Source organism: Pocillopora damicornis, chromosome 14 (assembly GCF_964200805.1).
Source record: "Pocillopora damicornis chromosome 14, jaPocDami1.2, whole genome shotgun sequence".
Lineage (NCBI taxonomy): Eukaryota > Metazoa > Cnidaria > Anthozoa > Scleractinia > Pocilloporidae > Pocillopora > Pocillopora damicornis.
Genome location: NC_142683.1, coordinates 3695256 through 3713237, shown reverse-complemented (window position 1 = coordinate 3713237; position 17982 = coordinate 3695256). Strand labels below are relative to the sequence as shown.

Sequence of the window (17982 nt, the reverse complement as noted above, 5' to 3'; positions counted from 1 at the left end):
CATTCCTAATTTATTTGTTTCTGTATTCTCTTCACTTGTCCACTAGATACTGTATTCACACGAAGTTTCTCTGACAACTGGCCCTTTGTCTCCTATTGATATTAACCATTTAACTTCCAAGATCTGATTGTTAATTCTCTCCTCTAGTTGCTACACATTTCCTTGTCAATTAGTTATGAGAATTTGCTGTTAAATCAAGATAACAATTTCCACCAGATACATTAATTGAGTATTCTCATTATCTGTTTGCAGGATAGTGCATGGATATTTTAGGGAGAAGTTGCTTGTTAATCACTTCTGGGAGTTAAAGAGTGAAGAAACCTAATATGCAATCACTTTTCCTTTGACTTACTAGAACAGTAACCGGACATTTTGCACAAAATACTTTTCGCATAAGTCTTTTAGCACAAGTTTTGGACCGTTCGCACAATTCTTAGTGGTCATTTTGCACAATAATCATAAGTGAGAAACAACAATATAAAAGTTTTAATGATTGATACTGATAAGACATTTAACCTTCACAAGATCTAATGGCAAGAATGTAGACATTTATTTACGTAATAACTTCAACTAGATCAAAATGCTCATGAACACGATCACTATTTTTACTTGAATAAAGGAAAGGTACAAATCTGTCCTGTATTCACTAGAGCATGCTGCCTACTGTAGAGGGACTTACTTTTTTACAGGGATTTTTCCATCTCCACTTGTTTGGACACATATTTTAGAGTGGCTGTAAATCAAAATGAAATAAAAGAAGTATGTGTCAATTTTTAAGTGAAATTTGTTTTGGATGAGCATTGCCCTAAACAAAATATAAAACCAAAACAAAAAATGATCAAAATCCCATAGGAAAAAAATCAAAACTCTTAACATTTAGTAAATAACTATTACAAATACCATATTGTTGGTCATTGATGCTATTATTACCAACATTTTCATCACTCATAAACACCTGTAAGCCTGAGAACACTTCTCTCAGACTCTCACAAATTTCTAAGGAAAAAACTTCATTCCAGAATTGTGGACAATCATCTTGGCAGACCCTTTTTTTTTCCAAAAAAATTTAACATTTTATGCAATTATTTCTAAACATTTTTATCTAGTTGTTATAACAGTGACCATCAAATTAGTAAAATGAGGATAGTGTAAAACATAGCTTTCAGATATAAACTGTCGCAGGAGAAGACCATGAGCACTGCTACTCCTTCATGAAGGATTTCTATAATATGTACTTATCGACTGAGTGGGAGGGCTGTGTGGAAATATTTTTGGCTTGAGATCATGGCAGAGAGCCAAATATTTTCCTGTTAGGCCTGGCAAGAACCAGTCAATAAGCATTTTATTATATGACCATTGGGCTTCCCTTGTTTTTCCTATTCATTTTAGCTCACATCTGGTGGGGCCATTTTGCTTTTTCAGGCCCCACTTGCGCCATTGCCTTCGGCCATCTTACAGGGAATTTCATCTAATGCTTTTTAATAAAAGCTTTTGCTGAGCCTTAAATGTCAACATTGAATTTTTGCCAAGATTGTCTGGTACCAACTTGCACTCTTAGGATGGAGTGGGTGCAGAGAATAACTGTGAGATTTAATTTCCTTGTCCATGAAAACAAAACGATAACCTCGCCAAGGTTTAAACCATGTGTTCCACAAATTATATTTACTGACAGCCGTCACTCAAAATTACTCTTGAATCAATTTGTGGACTTACAGTTTTTCAAGGAAGGAGATAGGTGAAGCATTTATGGCCAAGAGATTGTGTGTTAAGCAAAACAAAGCATCTGCCCATTCACGTGCAGTGTTCACAGATCCAGGAGCAACAAAGTTCACATAGTAGATATCTACTAAAGTTGACCCATACACAATTGTAATAGTCTTGTCTTGTATGGAGTCTTCTTCCGATCCACCAATTTTTAAAGAGTCTCGCAAGCTTTTATCCTGTAAATAAAAAATAAAAAAGATTACTCATAGATCCTGGGATTCCATGTTCAAATCTAGACATGAATTATGGTACTATCAATCAAACAACAAAACTTCATAGCCAATGAGTAACAAACCAGGGACCCTTGGCAAGTAGCAAAAACTTCATGCTTACCCTAAGCATTACACCTAACCTAACATCGATATGCATTTTCTTCATACTGTTTTCTATTCACTTCTTAAGGGGGATGACTGGGAGAATTTGTTTGGCAGTCATGCAGAAGTTCTTTATTTGGTGATCATTTCCTTTACTCTTGCAACCTTTAAGTATTAAATTCAGGGGTGATTAGCTAAATTTTATATTTTCAAATATTATCAAACAAAAATGCTTTCACTTCATGATCTAGTTATGTAGTAGAATGTTTATATTAAGTAAACACAGTTCTTTAAACACTCTCTTGATAAAGGTTTGCTGAGCCTATCACATACATGTACTGTACCTATAGGGTAAATCCTGCATGACTTAACATTTGCAGAAAATAAGTGAAAAAAAAATTATTTTAATTGTAAGTTTGTATTTAATTATTTTCTTAAATTACAACCAACTGAAGGTAAAAATGTAGGTAGCACAAGACTGTGCTCTCAGAGAAATTATGAAATCCAGGGTGCATGCCTAGTGAATGCCTTTTATGAAAAAACTAAGATCCCCCAGTTGCAAATTACAGAAAGGTGCCAAGGGCTACTGAATGCTGTTAGAGCACAGCTGTGTAAGACCTGACAGCTTCCCACGTTGAAAGTGTTTTCACATTGAAAGTGTTTTGGTCCCCATTCATTGCAAATATCAGAAAAACATTTTGGCTACTAAATTTGCTACAAACTTAGAAAACTTGGCAACCAGCATTCTGTGATCATGTTGGTGTTCTCATAAAGTAAGATGGACATTTGAAAGAAAATTATCTACTTTGCCACACAAAATATTATTTTTCAGTCCACCTGCTAAAAATTTTATTTTCCGGTGCTGATAAAATGATTTTAACCCTTCCACTCCCAAGAGTGACTAAATTGAATGAGCATTTTTTCAATACATTATTAATCCATTATCAACCAGACAGGTAATGAGAAGATGGTAAATTATCAACAGGGGGATATTGTTAGACTTAACACCAAATTCTCAAAGCTACAATAAATTATACGAAGGGTATTGATGTCAGAGATGAGAATTGATCATGAGATCTTGGGAGTGACAAGGTTAACCCTTAACCTCCCAAGATCTGATTGTCAATTCTCCCCTCTAGCTGCTACATATTTCCTCGTAAATTATTCATGGGAATTTGTGTTAAATCCAGTTATCAACATCTGTCTGATAAGTCTATATATTTTAGGGAGAATGTACATGTTAAGCACTTCTAGCAGTTTTAACCCTTTCACAAGGATTAAGTTTCCAAATGTTGAAGTTGACAGAAGAACCTTGCTTGTTCCGCAATGTTCTCAAACTGTGGGTGGTTCTGGTTGGCTTAACCTCTGTCAAAACCATTATGTCTCACAAAGAAATTTCCTGTTTGTAAATTCTTTGCTTTAAGGCAATTACTGACACAATAAACTGATGATAGCGGAATTTGTTTTTTTTCTTCTGATTGTCTTACACTAAAAACAGAACAGTGTCCTGTGGATAAACTAAGAAAACAAAGACAAAAGAGTTTTGCAAAACCTGACTCCAAAGTTCAGCTATTAGTGGCTAAAACAGTTAAAATGGATATTAGCAATATTAATTTGCATTCAGTTCAAAATGGAAAAATTGTAAGTTGATAATTGCAAAAGCCATCTTTTAATCATAAGGGAACTAATGGAGATACTTACTAGTTAATTTTAGAAATAACGTTTGCATGTGCATAAGAAATACCATAAGGTCAATAATCCGATTAGGTTTAGCTTCTATCATCAAGATTAAGGTTTTTGAGAAAAACATGAAATTATTCTGAAAGGTATTTTGACAGATTCCTTTTATATGTTAATTAACACTTCAAAATCCTGAACAACAACATTTCAGAATTAGGTGTCCCTTGGGGCACAAAATTTATAAAACAGTTTCGACAAAAACATGTTTGTAGGATTATGATTGATAAGTAACAGCCAGACTGTTTTCTTTGTTCTTTTGATACATGTATATAGAACTCTCTAGTTGGGATTAAGAATTGTTTTACTCTGAAATAAATTCCAGTGTTTCATTGAAGATAATGTTTTCTATGGATGACTGATCATGTTTAAGACAAACAAAATATTTTGCTTGTGTGCAGTGATAAAGAAAGAGCCCTGCAGTCAGGTTTCTTACTTAGAAGAAATATCAGTTTTTGTAAGATGCTGTGAGAAGAGCAACTGAATTCTTGACAGGGTTTGCTTAACTTTAGTTGTGGAGTGTATAGAAATTTATACATTCCACAACTACAAAAACCACAATTGTATTTACACGGTTCACAGTTAACACTTACAAAAACAAAGATGTATCTCATACAGCACCCTTTGAAAAATTGGTAGGAAAAAAGTCTATGTTGCACTTGAGATAAAAAAATATAGCATGAGATTGCTAACAAGTTCAAATCTCTAAAAAATGAGAAGCATTAATATTTTACTTTCAAATTTAATTCATTATACATGCTAGGAGGTAAATGTTTCATTAACAAACAGTTAAACTAGTAATCTTTTCTAGGATACCATGCTTTGGCTTAGACATGCACTTGTTATGGAGTATAATGATTTGTCTGATGCAGATTGCATCTTTTTAATTGCATATTACCAGTGTGGACAGAAATTTAACTTGTTTGAAAAATTCGAAAAAAAAAGTTACCCGTTAGCTTTCTATAATAATTCTAAACCTTTAACCCCCAGGAGTTGCCAGCTGACTCAGGCCATTATCAAAATAATTTCAAAATAATTAATAATAATAATAATAATAATAAACATAACAATGACAACTTAGCAGTGGACATTCCACTAGCTGGCTGATCTTGTCTCAAATTGGAATTTTGAATGTTGCTTTTGTAGAGAGAGGAAAACTGGAGGACCAGAGAAAAGCCCTTGAAGCAAGGACGACTGAGAACTAACAACAAAATCAAACTTCATGCAATGATGCAGGACCAGGAGGTGGGAGGTGAGCACCCTTGCCACTATACCATCCTGCTTCCGAAAGAAAAATGAACTGAGACTCCAGCAGAAGTCTTGGTTTTCAGCCCCCACCCAAAGTGGTGGGATGGTGTGTGGTGTTAATCATCACTAGTTTCAATTTTTTACCTTATTAACTTAGAGGATAAAGCAAATTAAGTTCAGTAGAGCAAAAGCAATATAGTCACTGATTACTTCTAAAGCAGTTTTTGCTAGAGTTTTGTAAAACTAAATCGAATTTAAGCAATCACAACAGCCAATCACAGCAAACATTGACATCATAAAGAGCCAATAAAACTCCAAGTTAACCCTTCAACTCCCAGGAGTGACCAAGACAGAATTTCTCCTTACAAAATCAATATGAAGTAAAAAAGAGATGTGATTAGAATAAAGAGAAATATTAGTTGGGCAATTGTTAGTTGATCCAATACCAAATTCTCTGGACTAACTTCATAAGAACTGTATGGCGGACAGTAACGAGAATTACTTGTGAGATCTGGGAGTGAAAGAGTTAAGACAGGCAACCTGCTTGTAGCACGGGAAAATGCAGGTGTCCACATCAGGATTGGTGTTAGTTTTGAAACTAATTGGTGGAGTAAGAGTTTTCTGTACATATCACAAAGCAAGGTTATGCAAACCAAAAGCAATCCTGGATTGCTAATTCAATACCACATCTCCTTGGTATAAGGTTTAAAACTACTTAAACCTATGTCATTGAACTGCCCTGAAATTGGCCAAACATATAATCCAAAAAGCCATATTTGGTGTTACAGGCTATGTTCTTAAAGAAAGTCTAACATCACAGATCTGCCTCCTCACACATGCTTGTAAAAGTTCTCATGAAAAAATTTTATAATTTTAATTCACTGAGAATAATTTAAGTATTACAGCATACAGTACAAAAGAAAATAATAGGAATGGTAGAAGGCTTGCCAAAGTGCTTTGAATAAAAGTAATTTGTAAATTGGAAAATACATTGTCAGAAAATACTCTGGGACTACACAGGTCCTAATAAAGTACACTTTGAAGTAAACTTTCTTGTTGCAAAGGGTTAAAAGATAAGCCAGCATTCATTGCACTGCTTATTAAATATTCTATCTATGCCAACACCAGTACAGAAATATGATTTGAAATATACTTGAAAATTAATTCACATTTCACTAAGAATTGGATGACAGTTTGGGGGGAACTTGTGTGATTCACCTCATGTGTAGCATTTAACTTTTAGCAGGTTTATCTTAGTGCAGTTTGATTTTTACTTTCTTGTGGCAAGCCTTGAAACCAAGAAAATGAAATATTCATATTTCACAAAAGTCACACCTTAAGTCTTCATTTAAAATAAAATGCTTCATTGATCAGAAAAAAGATAGAACATGTAATTAAAACCATTAGTGGTAGCAACCCCTACATGCAATCAAGAACTAGTTTGATATTTTCTAGAATTTTGTTAATAGGATGCCTTTCAGGAATAAGAGCATGTTGCGTCCTTTGAAAATAAAGGTGTCTTCCCTGGGGCTAATGTCATGTAAAAATGGCTCATTACAACTTCTCATTAAGAACAGAACTTTTAAACTGCATAGCCTTTCTTGATGTTCAAAAGATAAACATTTCATGCTGTGAGTGTTATAATAATATTTGTTATCCATGGTTTTCCAAAAATGTAAAGAAACACACGTTTAGCTCAATTTAATGTTCCTTGCCTTTCACAGCAGAACTTGTGCAGATATTTATACAAATATATTTTCTGAAATATAACCAAATTAAAGGCATTGACATCCTTTAATATCCCTTAAAATGGAACTAGCAATTTGCATATATATTGGGCAAACAAGATTTAAATATTTTGCTAGACAACAAATAATAAAGCACTTATCTGTAAGGTCAAGCTAGCTGGCCACTTAAAAATAAAAAATTTTTACTGTAACAACCGGAAAAATAAAACTATTTTTAGGTATAAGTTGCTCTGCGATCGTTTCATTGCCTTACCTGAGGAACACGTTTCATTAATCCAAAATCAAGTCTTCAAACACATTTCAATTAAGCTAAAACTTGCAAATCATGTGGAGTTTTGGAATATTCCAAAAATAATGAGCGGGTTGTTACATTTAATAAAACTATTCGGGCGTAACAGCTTTGAACTTGTAATTTTAACAGTTTCCACCATTTGAAAAGGCTGCAAGAATTATTTTTTGATAGTTCCGTCAAGATCTATTGCTAGGCGACAAAAACAAAGGCCAGCCGTAAATAATTAAAAGACTGCCAGTCTGTATTTTGTTTAACACAAAAACCTGGATTCTAGAAACAAACTTTATCTTGAGTCAAAACAAAAATTACTCACGACGAAAACATCACATCGGAAAACACAGTTTCCATTTGAAACCGCGTTTATGTTCGACTTAGGCGAACAAAAAGATTTTAATCAATGGATTAAGGTTTTGTATATGCGACAAAAACTACAAAGATTGAAGTGAAACCCTTCTGCGGTAGGGAAATATATGTGCAAACTGCAAAGGCTAAAAATTTGAAATTCTAATGGGCGAATAAAAAGTTGAAATTAGCATTTAAAGAATTTTTTTACAAGTGCAAGGACTCGCGGAAAGATATTGACGTAGACGAACGAGAGAGGAATTATTGTTTATTTACAAAAGTGCTCTGAAGCAGATATCATGAACAGAATTTACTCAGGTCGAGATCTTTCATGGTTCATTTCTACACGATATTAAGAAGTTTGTGGAAGTAGGGCGCGTAAAATTTAAATATATCATCGATTCACTACTATACAAATTATTAATAGCTGTAAACGCGAAAATTGTCTGCGTATTTGAATTTAGCAGGGAGTAGTTTAACTAAACCCCACAAACAAACCTTTGGAATTTTCGCCGATTTTCCTGTCCTGATATCCCGAATAGAAGTCAGCTCCAACAGATCGGTCTCCTGTAAAAAATGAAAGACTCAAGTGAACTAAGAGCAAAGTAAACTGTGCATAGCTATAAAGATATCATCATGGCAATAAATTCAGTACTTGTCATAAAAATATCACTTCGAGAACCGCCATTCGGGCGACCCTGCTCGATTTCCGAAAAAAAAATCTGAATAACCAGACGAAAAAGCTGATTGCAACCAGCATGTGCAGACTAGAAATTTTCCTTTACTAAGCTTGTACTCGGGATACCATTGCACATGGTTTATTTAGACCGCTCACCTTATCTTCGGCTCTCCAATAGATTAAATGGGCCGCCGGGTCTACCTTCACCGTACATTGCAGTCCTACCGTAGAGTCCTGTGTGGAAAGAAAAAAGTTCCAAAAATATTTTTTAAAACGGCATCCGTCGGAGGAAGTGAAGCCCCGAGACAATTCTTTCGACAGCGTCGGCTTCGCAACACAATTCGAGAAGCCTAACTTCCTGTGGAATAGAATGGTGATTTTCCGACCATAAAACACGAAACCAGGCAAGTCCCTCATATGCCGAGGCAGCTGGAAAGGTATCGGCTTAATGTTAGATTACTTATAGTCCTTTTTAATATTTCCCATTGAAATTGGAGATCGAAGGAACAACATTCCAAAATAAACTATAGCGTGACTAATAAAACACAATCTCTTGAACAAAGTAGACATCAAAACCTTTCAGCGCACCTCGTCCCATTTTATGAATCTTGCTCCTCGAATTAAAAAATCTGCGACCTCGGGATGTGTGAGCCTCTCCAGAACGGCTTCACCGCCCGCCATGTTTTTAGCTCAATTCAAAACACTGACGGCTTTAGCCGAATTACTGCAAGGCCAATAGTGCCCTCTGATTGGTCAAGCCGTCAAACGCCAACAATGCAGTTTGCAGAACTTCTAAACTCAGCACACAGACAGGGGTAAAAGCGACAAAATTGCTTAGGATTTCTTCATGTCGCTTCTTTTCTTGGCAATCGTGCCATTCTCCGGGCGATTGTTATTTACAAACAAAAAAAACAGCACGTTGTTGATGAGAAAACATTTATATGCGATCGACTCTTGGCAGCGCTGGCAATGAACCAAAAACATACATGCTATAAAATATCACCAAGAGTTTGTTTACATTTGAGAAAGATGATTATTATCATCAATATAAAAGGTGGCACTAAAACATTCGACGTCAGTCTCATTTAACCACGAAAATGTACGGCTCAAAGTTTCCCTATCGCCGTTTCTTCTAGGGAAAGTCTAATTTTAAAATGTGTCGCGGAGAACACAAAAGAGCGGATAGTGGCATACAAATATAGCACCCTATTTAAAGGTTAGCGAGCAGAGGAAATTGTTCGAGTTTCGCTGATCCGGCCAAGAGCTTTTAAAATGACTTAAGTTTATACTTTCGTTAAATTTCATTAGAAATTTGATTAACAATTCAAGTCAGAATGTTGCTGTATTTTAACTGTCATAAGAACGCGCAATAAGTTAAAACGTTGGGAAATAAGTTCTCTTGCTGATATGAGGAACAAAATAGAACGGATGTACTTCCTCCAGTTTCAAGTAGCTCATAGATTAATCACACTCTGAGCCGTTTGTTCCCTAATGAAAAATAACAGCTTTTGTGATAAAGCGTTCTACTCGCACGAGGTTAAAATTGATTTTCTTTTATCGGAACTTAAATACATTTAAGTCATATTTTCTGGTAAAGTGATTCGCCCCTCAGTCACTGGAAATATCGAGAAGGAATAAGAAAGATCGTTAATTGGAGTAAAATGGTTTTAAAAACTACATCTATTAGTATATTCATAAGCAGGAAAGATCGTGGGACACATAAATGCTAATTATGAAGAATACCCAGCCACTACATAATTCAAAAGAATATAAAGAAGAAAGAAACTTGAATCATGGCGGCTCCTGAGAAAAACACCTGCTGGAAAAAAAAAAGAAGAAGAAAAAGATTGGAAACGGCTTATTATCCCCAAACTATTAAAATCTGTATATCAAACAGGCCACAAACAAAAGTTATCAATAACATCTCTGAGAAATATCACCAAACCACTTATTTGGACAAAAAACTACAAAAATTGTCAAAAAAGTGTCTTGTAATAAGTGATCTTTTTCTTATTACTTATTCAAGGAATAACAGAATGTCAAAAATGATTTTTTCAGCTAACTATTTACACCTGTTATGGCTTACTTCTTGAACTACCAATCCAAATATTCTTCAATAATCATATTTTTAATTTAATCACAAAAACTCATCCCAAAAATATCTCTTAAAATGTTATTTGAATAATCTTTATTTATTTTCTTCTTCTTTTTCATCTTTCTTCAGGCTATACTTAAACTCAACTTTTGACTGTAAGCAAAGAGAAACAGCTACTGCATTACTCGGCAATGTTCAATTAATTTTTTATTCTGAAATTTTTCAAAACAAAATCATGCACTCAGACATCTTTTATGACTGTAATATACAGTACAAAAGATTATCCCTCAAGCACAATACATTTTACTTGTCAAAATAAAAGACTATATAATGTTCATATTTAAATGCAAGACATGGGTGGAAGCTATATTGAATTATTTAATTTCATTCACATGTGGACATAGGAAAAACAATTCATTTTTCTTTAAAGCAAGAAATATATTCTAACAATAACTGATAACTTAGTTTTCAATGTACTTAGTTTTAAAATGAATAAGACAAAAAATAAAATTTCCATTCCCCCCTGACAATTTAAAGTGTATCTTTTCTCCTTTCACTGAGCTGCAAGACCAAAAATCATTAAAAGGTCACCAGGAGTAAAAAAGAAAAAATGTGACACTCCCTTCTTTGATAATGGAAACCAGGGAAAATAGGAAAATCTTTGTAAAGGAAAACAATAATACACCAAAAAAATTTTATGAAAATGTTGACCTCAGTTTTACATTAGACCATCAAATCCAACTGATAAAACATTAAGGCTTGCTACAACACCTCAATTGCAATTTGCCGAATAGGCATTTTAGGCTGATAGTCTAGTTCCCCAGATTTTATGAAAATGTTGATCTCAGTTTTACATTAGACCATCAAATCCAACTGATAAAAACATTAAGGCTTGCTACAACACCTCAATTGCAATTTGCCAAATAGGCAACTTAGGCTGATAGTCTAGTTCCTCAAATTTTTTTGTCTAGATGGGTGATTAAAACAGTTGCAGTGAAGAGTGCTGAGTGCTACTTAGGATTACACTAAATAATTCATTTTCTTTCAGACAGTGGTGAAGGAAATTGCATACTTTATCTATGCTGGAAGAAACAGTGACAGATTACAACCAAAATGCATTTCAATAATAACTTTGATCATTTAAATTTAAATAGAACCCACTTCAAATGAACAAAACATATGTAAGATTATCAAGTCTCTCTATTAACTTCCACACTTAGAAGTTCATTAGGAAGCAGACTCTGGAGATTTCTCCAGCTATTAAGTAGCTTTCTTGAACTTAATGTAAATGACCTGTGTTATTTTTAAATTCAGACATGAAGATTATCCTCCTCATTAATTTATATTAGTATATAATGCACATGAAAATAGTACTTTTTGTGCATGCTGATTGGCCAGTTTGAAAGCGATGAGCAAGTATTACTTAGAGAAGCAAAAAATTTTTTTTTCATTTCTATGCAGAAATATAACAACAATTATTGATGGCAACATGTAATCCATAAAAGTAGTCTGATTGTCCATGCAAGAGTAGTCTTGCTGAAGACAAACCCCCTTGGTACAAGTATGAGTGACTGATGTTTTGACAACCTTTGAGCTAAGCTTGACAACCGAAAGAGCTGTTGTAACTCAGGTGTTGTGCATGTTTGTCTTGTTTGTGAAAACTGGTTGGTCAGTTTTCCCTTTTTTTTTTGTTTTTTTAAGAAAATTCTCTGGCTACTGTGCAGAATTCTCTAGCTTAATTTTGATTTCCTATGTAACTTTTATGTAGCATTTTATCTTTTCAGGCTTCAGTGAGATATCCTCACAAGTAATCTCCTCTCATCAGCACCTTGGACCCCCTCTCAGGGTTCCTGATCAAACTTGTCATCAAAACCTGTTCTTATCCCTTTAACTTCCATGAGTGACCAAGATAGAACTTCTCCTTACAATATCAGTACAGTAGAAAACAGACAAGTAATGAGAATAAAGAAAAATATCAATTAGGGAATTACAAGTTGATCAAATACCAAATTCTTTAAACTAACATCACAAGAACTGTACAGCAGACAGTAAGGTGAATTACTAATGAGATCTTGGTGGTTAAAGGGTTAACGCCAGGCACCTAAACCTGGAGTCATATACAGATATCATGACTTTTTTTAAAAAAGTCTTCTAGGACTGAGAGACAAGTGGACTTACGCCTTCTGTCTGGGAGGGCAGCTGACAACAGTAAATGGGTGGCCACCTCTCTCAAGGGTGGGAAATGCCATGGTCTGAGGATTATTTTGCTAGACTGTTCACCGAGAGGTCTAATTCTAAGACCTGGCTTGGTCATTTTGTTGTGCTCTTGCGCAACACTTTACTCTCACCAGGCCTCCTCTCCACTCAGGAGTATATAAGTGTAGTTGAGAACTCTCAAGGAAGCTTTAATCCTTAAACCCGTACTAGTGACTAGTCAGCACTCCTTGAACAGTGTGGAGAATAATATTATGCATACAGATGTTGGGGTGTAAAGGGTTAACCATTTAACTCCCAAGATTTCATTTAGTAATTCTCTTTACTGTCTGCCTTACAATTCTTGTGATGCTAGTTTGGAGAATTTGGAATTGGATCAACCAATAATCCCTTAATTGATGTTTTTCTTTATTCTCATTACTTGTCTGCTTGATATCATACTGATAGTATAAGGAGAAATTCTGCCTAGATCACTTATGGGACTTAAAGAGTTAAAGGGAAGGGGGGTACAGGGAAAGTAGTGATACTTTTACTCTCTTCATGTTTCAAGAAGTGGATAAGGTGCAGACTTGACCTCTTTTTGTTTATCTTTAATGATGACACCAAACGAGTTACAAGACTCCTTAGGTGACATACTTAACCCTTTGCACCCTAACATCAGTATGCATATTCTCCATACTGTTCTTCCTACATTTCTTAACATGCTGACAAGGAGAATTTGTTTAAAAATCAAGAGCTTCTTAAGTTGGTGATCATTTCTTTCAATCTCATGACCTAAATGTGTGATTCAGGGGTGATGATGTAAGGAGAAATTGGGTGTTAATCACTTAGAGGTCAAAGGGTTACAAACAAGCTTTGTCCCTGTTTGATTTCTTCAGTCATCTTTTTCTTAATTGAGGGATGTAACGGGAGGTTACACAGCATGCCAACTTTATACCTTTTATGGTCTAAACTCTCATTTAAGATTGGGCTGAAAGATTTTAAAAAGTTTATCAAGGAATTTTCTATCAATTATTTTAAAGACAACCACAATTCATGCAATTTTCAAAAGCCCATAAATTTCCAAATCTGTTCTGGGTGACAATGCACCAGACCCTTGTGCTTTTAATGCTCAAATTATAAGGGTTTTGATAAAATCCAGTTATCAGCCAATTACAACTACCTGTACAATCCCTTCCCCATCTGTTGAGCCTGCATTTAGACTCTCCTGATTTTTAGGCACAGCTGAGGCACAGCTGAGGCACAGCTGAGGCACAGCTGAGGCACAGCTGAGGCACAGCTAAGGCACAGCTAAGGCACAGCTGCCCATTACAGCATCATCAGTTGTTTATGGAAAAAGGTTTATTAAAAAAAAAAAATTCTACAAATCATTTCAGTTACAGTGAAAGTGGTCACCTACAAACTTAAAAAAGGTTGCTAGAAATAAATTTTGGGTGCCAGAAGAAATTGTAAGACACTTTCCTTCAGAGATTTATGCAACATCTCAAGGCCTGAAGGAACTAGTTCATGACTCCAGCAAGTGCACTAGGAATAGAAAAACTGGTGAAAACAGCATGCTGTTGTTTTTTTTGATGAGTTGGCCACTGCTGTAGAGTCTCATATAGTCCATTTAATCCTACGATATTGCAGCTATCAAAAGAACTTAGATTCAACTCACATAAATGATATTTATTGGGTGTTTTTTTTTTCTACAGTGACTTAATTTCAACTGATACCTCAATTCTTTGGTTTAATGTCTCTTAGTCTGTTCAATAGCAACCAAAACAATTGCAGCTTGGAGCACTGAATAAGCCATGAGAAAGGTGATTCCATCAACATGGGAGAATGTAATCCAATGTGATTGTAATCCAATCCACATTCATTAACAACTTTTGCAAATGAAGAATTTCTGCAAACTTACATCTAAATGCCTCATTCTTAAATATACATCTGTAGTTTTCCATCTCCACTGAAAATTCCTGAACATGTGCTGCCTTGCAGACTTAAAAATCACACCTCCATGTAAAAATACAAAGTGTCAGAAAAAACCATTTTCACAGTTACTGTTACCATAGGTAAGTCCATAAGAATATTGCGCTCTCCACACCCAAAATTCCAACGCCTTGAAATGATCTCGTACTTCCTTGTTCTCCCAATTCCAATTCACATCATTGAATTGCTTTTAACACATAAACTGAATGTGTTCTGCTGCATTTCATAAACAATTACCATGCTATTCCAGTTTCTTATGGTTGTTTAAAAAAGTCTTATTTAGCAAACAGAAAAAGTGTACCCACAGTTGGTTAAGACACAAGCTTCCAGAAAATCCCAAATTGCATAAAACTCTGTTATGTTGTCAATAAGTCACCATCTTTTGTATCTTCAAGGTTTGTTGTTGTAAGTAATGCTTCCTTCTGCAATCTAACTTTGTCCATCCATGGTTTACAGATTTGAAAGCCTGCAGCAGTTAACACCAGAACACCACCCCTGGTAAAGCATGTAAATGATACTTTAGTAATAAAATTAAGCCTATTAAGGATCAGTTAACTCTTAACACCCTAACATCAGTATGCATATTCTCCATACTGTTACTCCATACTTTATACATATCCTAAGGTGCTGACAATGAGAATTTGTGTACTGATCAAAAGCATATTTTGTTGGGTATCATTTCCTTGAAATTCTCATGACCTTAGTGTGTGATTCAGAGGTGATATTGTAAGGAGAAATTAGATGCTAGTCACTCTTAGGGGGTTAAGGGGTTAATGCAGCTATAGATTATCAGGTTTGTCATTAGAAGCTGGTCAGCAGTATATTTTCTGCCGGTTATCAGACCATTTTGCACAGGCTACTCTCTGAATTGTTATGACAGATAGAAAATAAGTATTTTTGAACTGATTCTGACATTAATATCTGGCTAAAAAAAAATTACTTAAATATGCCCCAAAATGCTGGAAATGATGCCACTGAGGGTTTCAAATTTCATATTTTTCTGGGTAAGCATGACCCCTGACCCCTCTAGAAGGGTGCATTGCTTTGCAACATACCCTGCTTGCTATGCAAGCATAATTCAATTTATCTGTCTACTTGGTTCACATCATATATCTACTGCACTTGCTATAAATAACCTTTTTTTCCCAAGAGAACAATTAAAATCATTTTTTGAGTGATAAAATCTTTATCAAGCCACCAAAGGAGATTTTAGTAGGAAGATGGTATGGCCAGATTTGAATTTTTCATTGCAGCTTCATTGGGTGAACACCATACCCAGGTGTCCCTCAAGGGACAAAGAGGATTCAGTCAGTGCTGCTAAGACAAGATTTATGTTCTTGCTAATAAATTCAGGACTGATACATGGTAAGTTTCACACTGGCTGCTCAGATTTGTATTAAATCAAATATTTCACTCCTGGAAGGGATCCACTTGCAATCTCTCCTTATCCACCGTAAAATTAACCCTTTAGCTTGCAAGATCAAATTGTTAATTCTCCCCTCTTGCTCCTACACATTTCTTTCTAAATTAGTTACAATAATTTATTGTTAGACCAAGATAATATCTTTAAACTGATAAGTTTGAGTATTCCCATTACCTGTTTGTTGAATAACATATAGATATTATTGGGAGAAGTTACATGTTAATCACTCTTAGGAGTTAAAGGGTTAATGTAAGTCAACAAACCTGTCAGACTGCAGAGATCTCAAGCCTCATGTATTGAGCAGGAGACTCATGCAAACAATTTTCAATGTAATGCTCTTATGCTGAAACAGTTATTTCACACATATCTCAGGTTTATGACTTAAACTGTTGATTTTGAGATAACAAACTGTTGCTTTAGTAAATACTTATAAAAATCAATTATCTTTCTTGATACAATATACTCCTTGTTCTCTTTGAAATTGCTCTGAATTCTTTCTAAGAGTGGAAATTCTTCTGCTGAGCCACTGTTACACTAGTATGTGACAGCAGACCAGTAAGATGTACTCTCTCCACTATTGCTCAGAATAGAGGAAAACACCTCTTAGCTAGACTTCCTATCCCTGTCCTCACCCCCAGAGGGATGAAACCCGCGGCATCACAACTGACAGCTTCACGGGCAAAAATCTCACTCTTTGGCAGCAAAACAACTTGAGAGCTCTAAGCCTGTGTATATGCTTGAGTGATACCCACGTGCATGATTTAGCTAGAGGGGGTGGCCAGATGCTGAGAACTCCAGGGTCAACTGAAGTCATTCCCATATCAATTCAAGCCAACAAAAAAGCAATCAATGCTGAGTGTTTTCGTCTATTCGCTTTGTGGCGACACCATAGAAAACAATTACGTACATTAATTTCTAAACAGATGATTTACTTTTAAAATTACAGTAGCATTCGACTGAAAAATCGCAAATTACTTACACCAGATGAAAACTCATACGCCAAAAGTTAACGAAAATAGGATTCAACTCTTGATATTAAGATTAAAACTATAGGAATTTTAGAATTTGGATGAATTTGCCAAACTGTAAACAGTCATAGTCTGTAAGGACGGCAATAAGAAAAGCGTTTGCTTCCACTTATTAATGGGGAAGTTTCTTCCATATATACGTCATAAAACGGACTTACCAGACTCCGCAAAATATCGTCACAAATCGGACTCTCCGTCGCATGTAAGGATCCAAACTTCTAACTTCATCCTTCAGGTCCATTTTAGCCGGATAATCAGATAGAGCAGATCGTCACCAGTCGCTCGCCTTCGAAACGAAGTCACGTGGTCACTGATGTTTTTCTTTCAACCCCAGATAACCTGTACCGTTGCACTTATGTCCTCTCATTGCAGATATGTCCTCTGACGTAATGTGATAGAGTGGCCAATCATATCCTGTGATCTATCGAGCGACACGCGGCTTGGGACTGGTTAAGAGACTCCGTTGTAGTTATGTCTTCAAGCAAAAGTACTTATTCGAGGGGGTCGGGATAAGTGGAAAATTTGACCAGTATTTTCCGGTAACTGATCTCAGGAAAACATGCTGTTCGCATGATCACTGCGAACCGGATCATTGGCCTCTCACATTATTTTCTTTGAAGTTCTATCGTTCCTTCGTTGGCGCCGTGTGATCGCATCGTTGTTATAGCCTAAACGTGGAAGAATAACTCGCTACGTAAATAACAAAGCGACTTTCGACCAAAAGATGCGTTATTGTTCACACTTTATTTGCAGTCTTGCTTTATTTACTGTCCTCATTGTTCGACTTGCGACCCCATTGACAACATTTTACACACAAGCTAAGACAAAAGCACAATGTGGCGTCATATCACAATTGTTTTATTTTGTTTAATAGCTGAAGATCATAGATTATGGTTCGTCGGCATGAAATTATATATTTTTGACGCTTCGCTGATCTGCTGGAGGTGAGATCGACTGAGAGGTCAAAGTTGTGATAATTTGTCTGCGTCGCGTCACGAAGTCTTCCTTGAATCACAGAAGTTTGGCCTTTGGTTGTTTATTTTAAATATTGTAGGTTTTTGCTGTATCGCACTAAGCCCTCCGTAAAAATTTGAAGTAGTAGATTGTGATGTGATTTTATTGCGGTC

General features: G+C 35.5%; 1 protein-coding gene and 1 long non-coding RNA gene across 10 annotated transcripts in view; both read right to left on the bottom strand.

Annotated features, from left to right (window-relative positions):
• The window catches only part of LOC113683474 (1-phosphatidylinositol 4,5-bisphosphate phosphodiesterase beta-1), a 40153-nt gene extending 30760 nt beyond the window's left edge, over positions 1–9393 (bottom strand). For all 9 annotated transcript variants that reach the window (XM_089193367.1, XM_089193360.1, XM_089193365.1 and 6 more), the window contains exons 1-5: positions 8713–9393; positions 8281–8358; positions 7944–8012; positions 1714–1940; positions 680–733 (exon numbers count right to left, since the gene is read on the bottom strand). In XM_089193367.1, coding sequence (XP_089049493.1) covers positions 680–733; positions 1714–1940; positions 7944–8012; positions 8281–8358; positions 8713–8805 — 521 coding nt within the window. In that variant the 5' untranslated portion in view covers positions 8806–9393. The remainder of the gene's footprint in view (positions 1–679; positions 734–1713; positions 1941–7943; positions 8013–8280; positions 8359–8712) is intronic.
• Positions 9394–13756: 4363 nt separating this feature from the next.
• On the bottom strand, positions 13757–17189 carry LOC149034040 (uncharacterized). The gene is made up of 2 exons (XR_016182805.1): positions 17014–17189; positions 13757–14899 (listed from the first exon to the last, which is right to left on the bottom strand). It is a non-coding gene; the product is annotated as an uncharacterized LOC149034040 (long non-coding RNA).
• Positions 17190–17982: the final 793 nt, after the last annotated feature.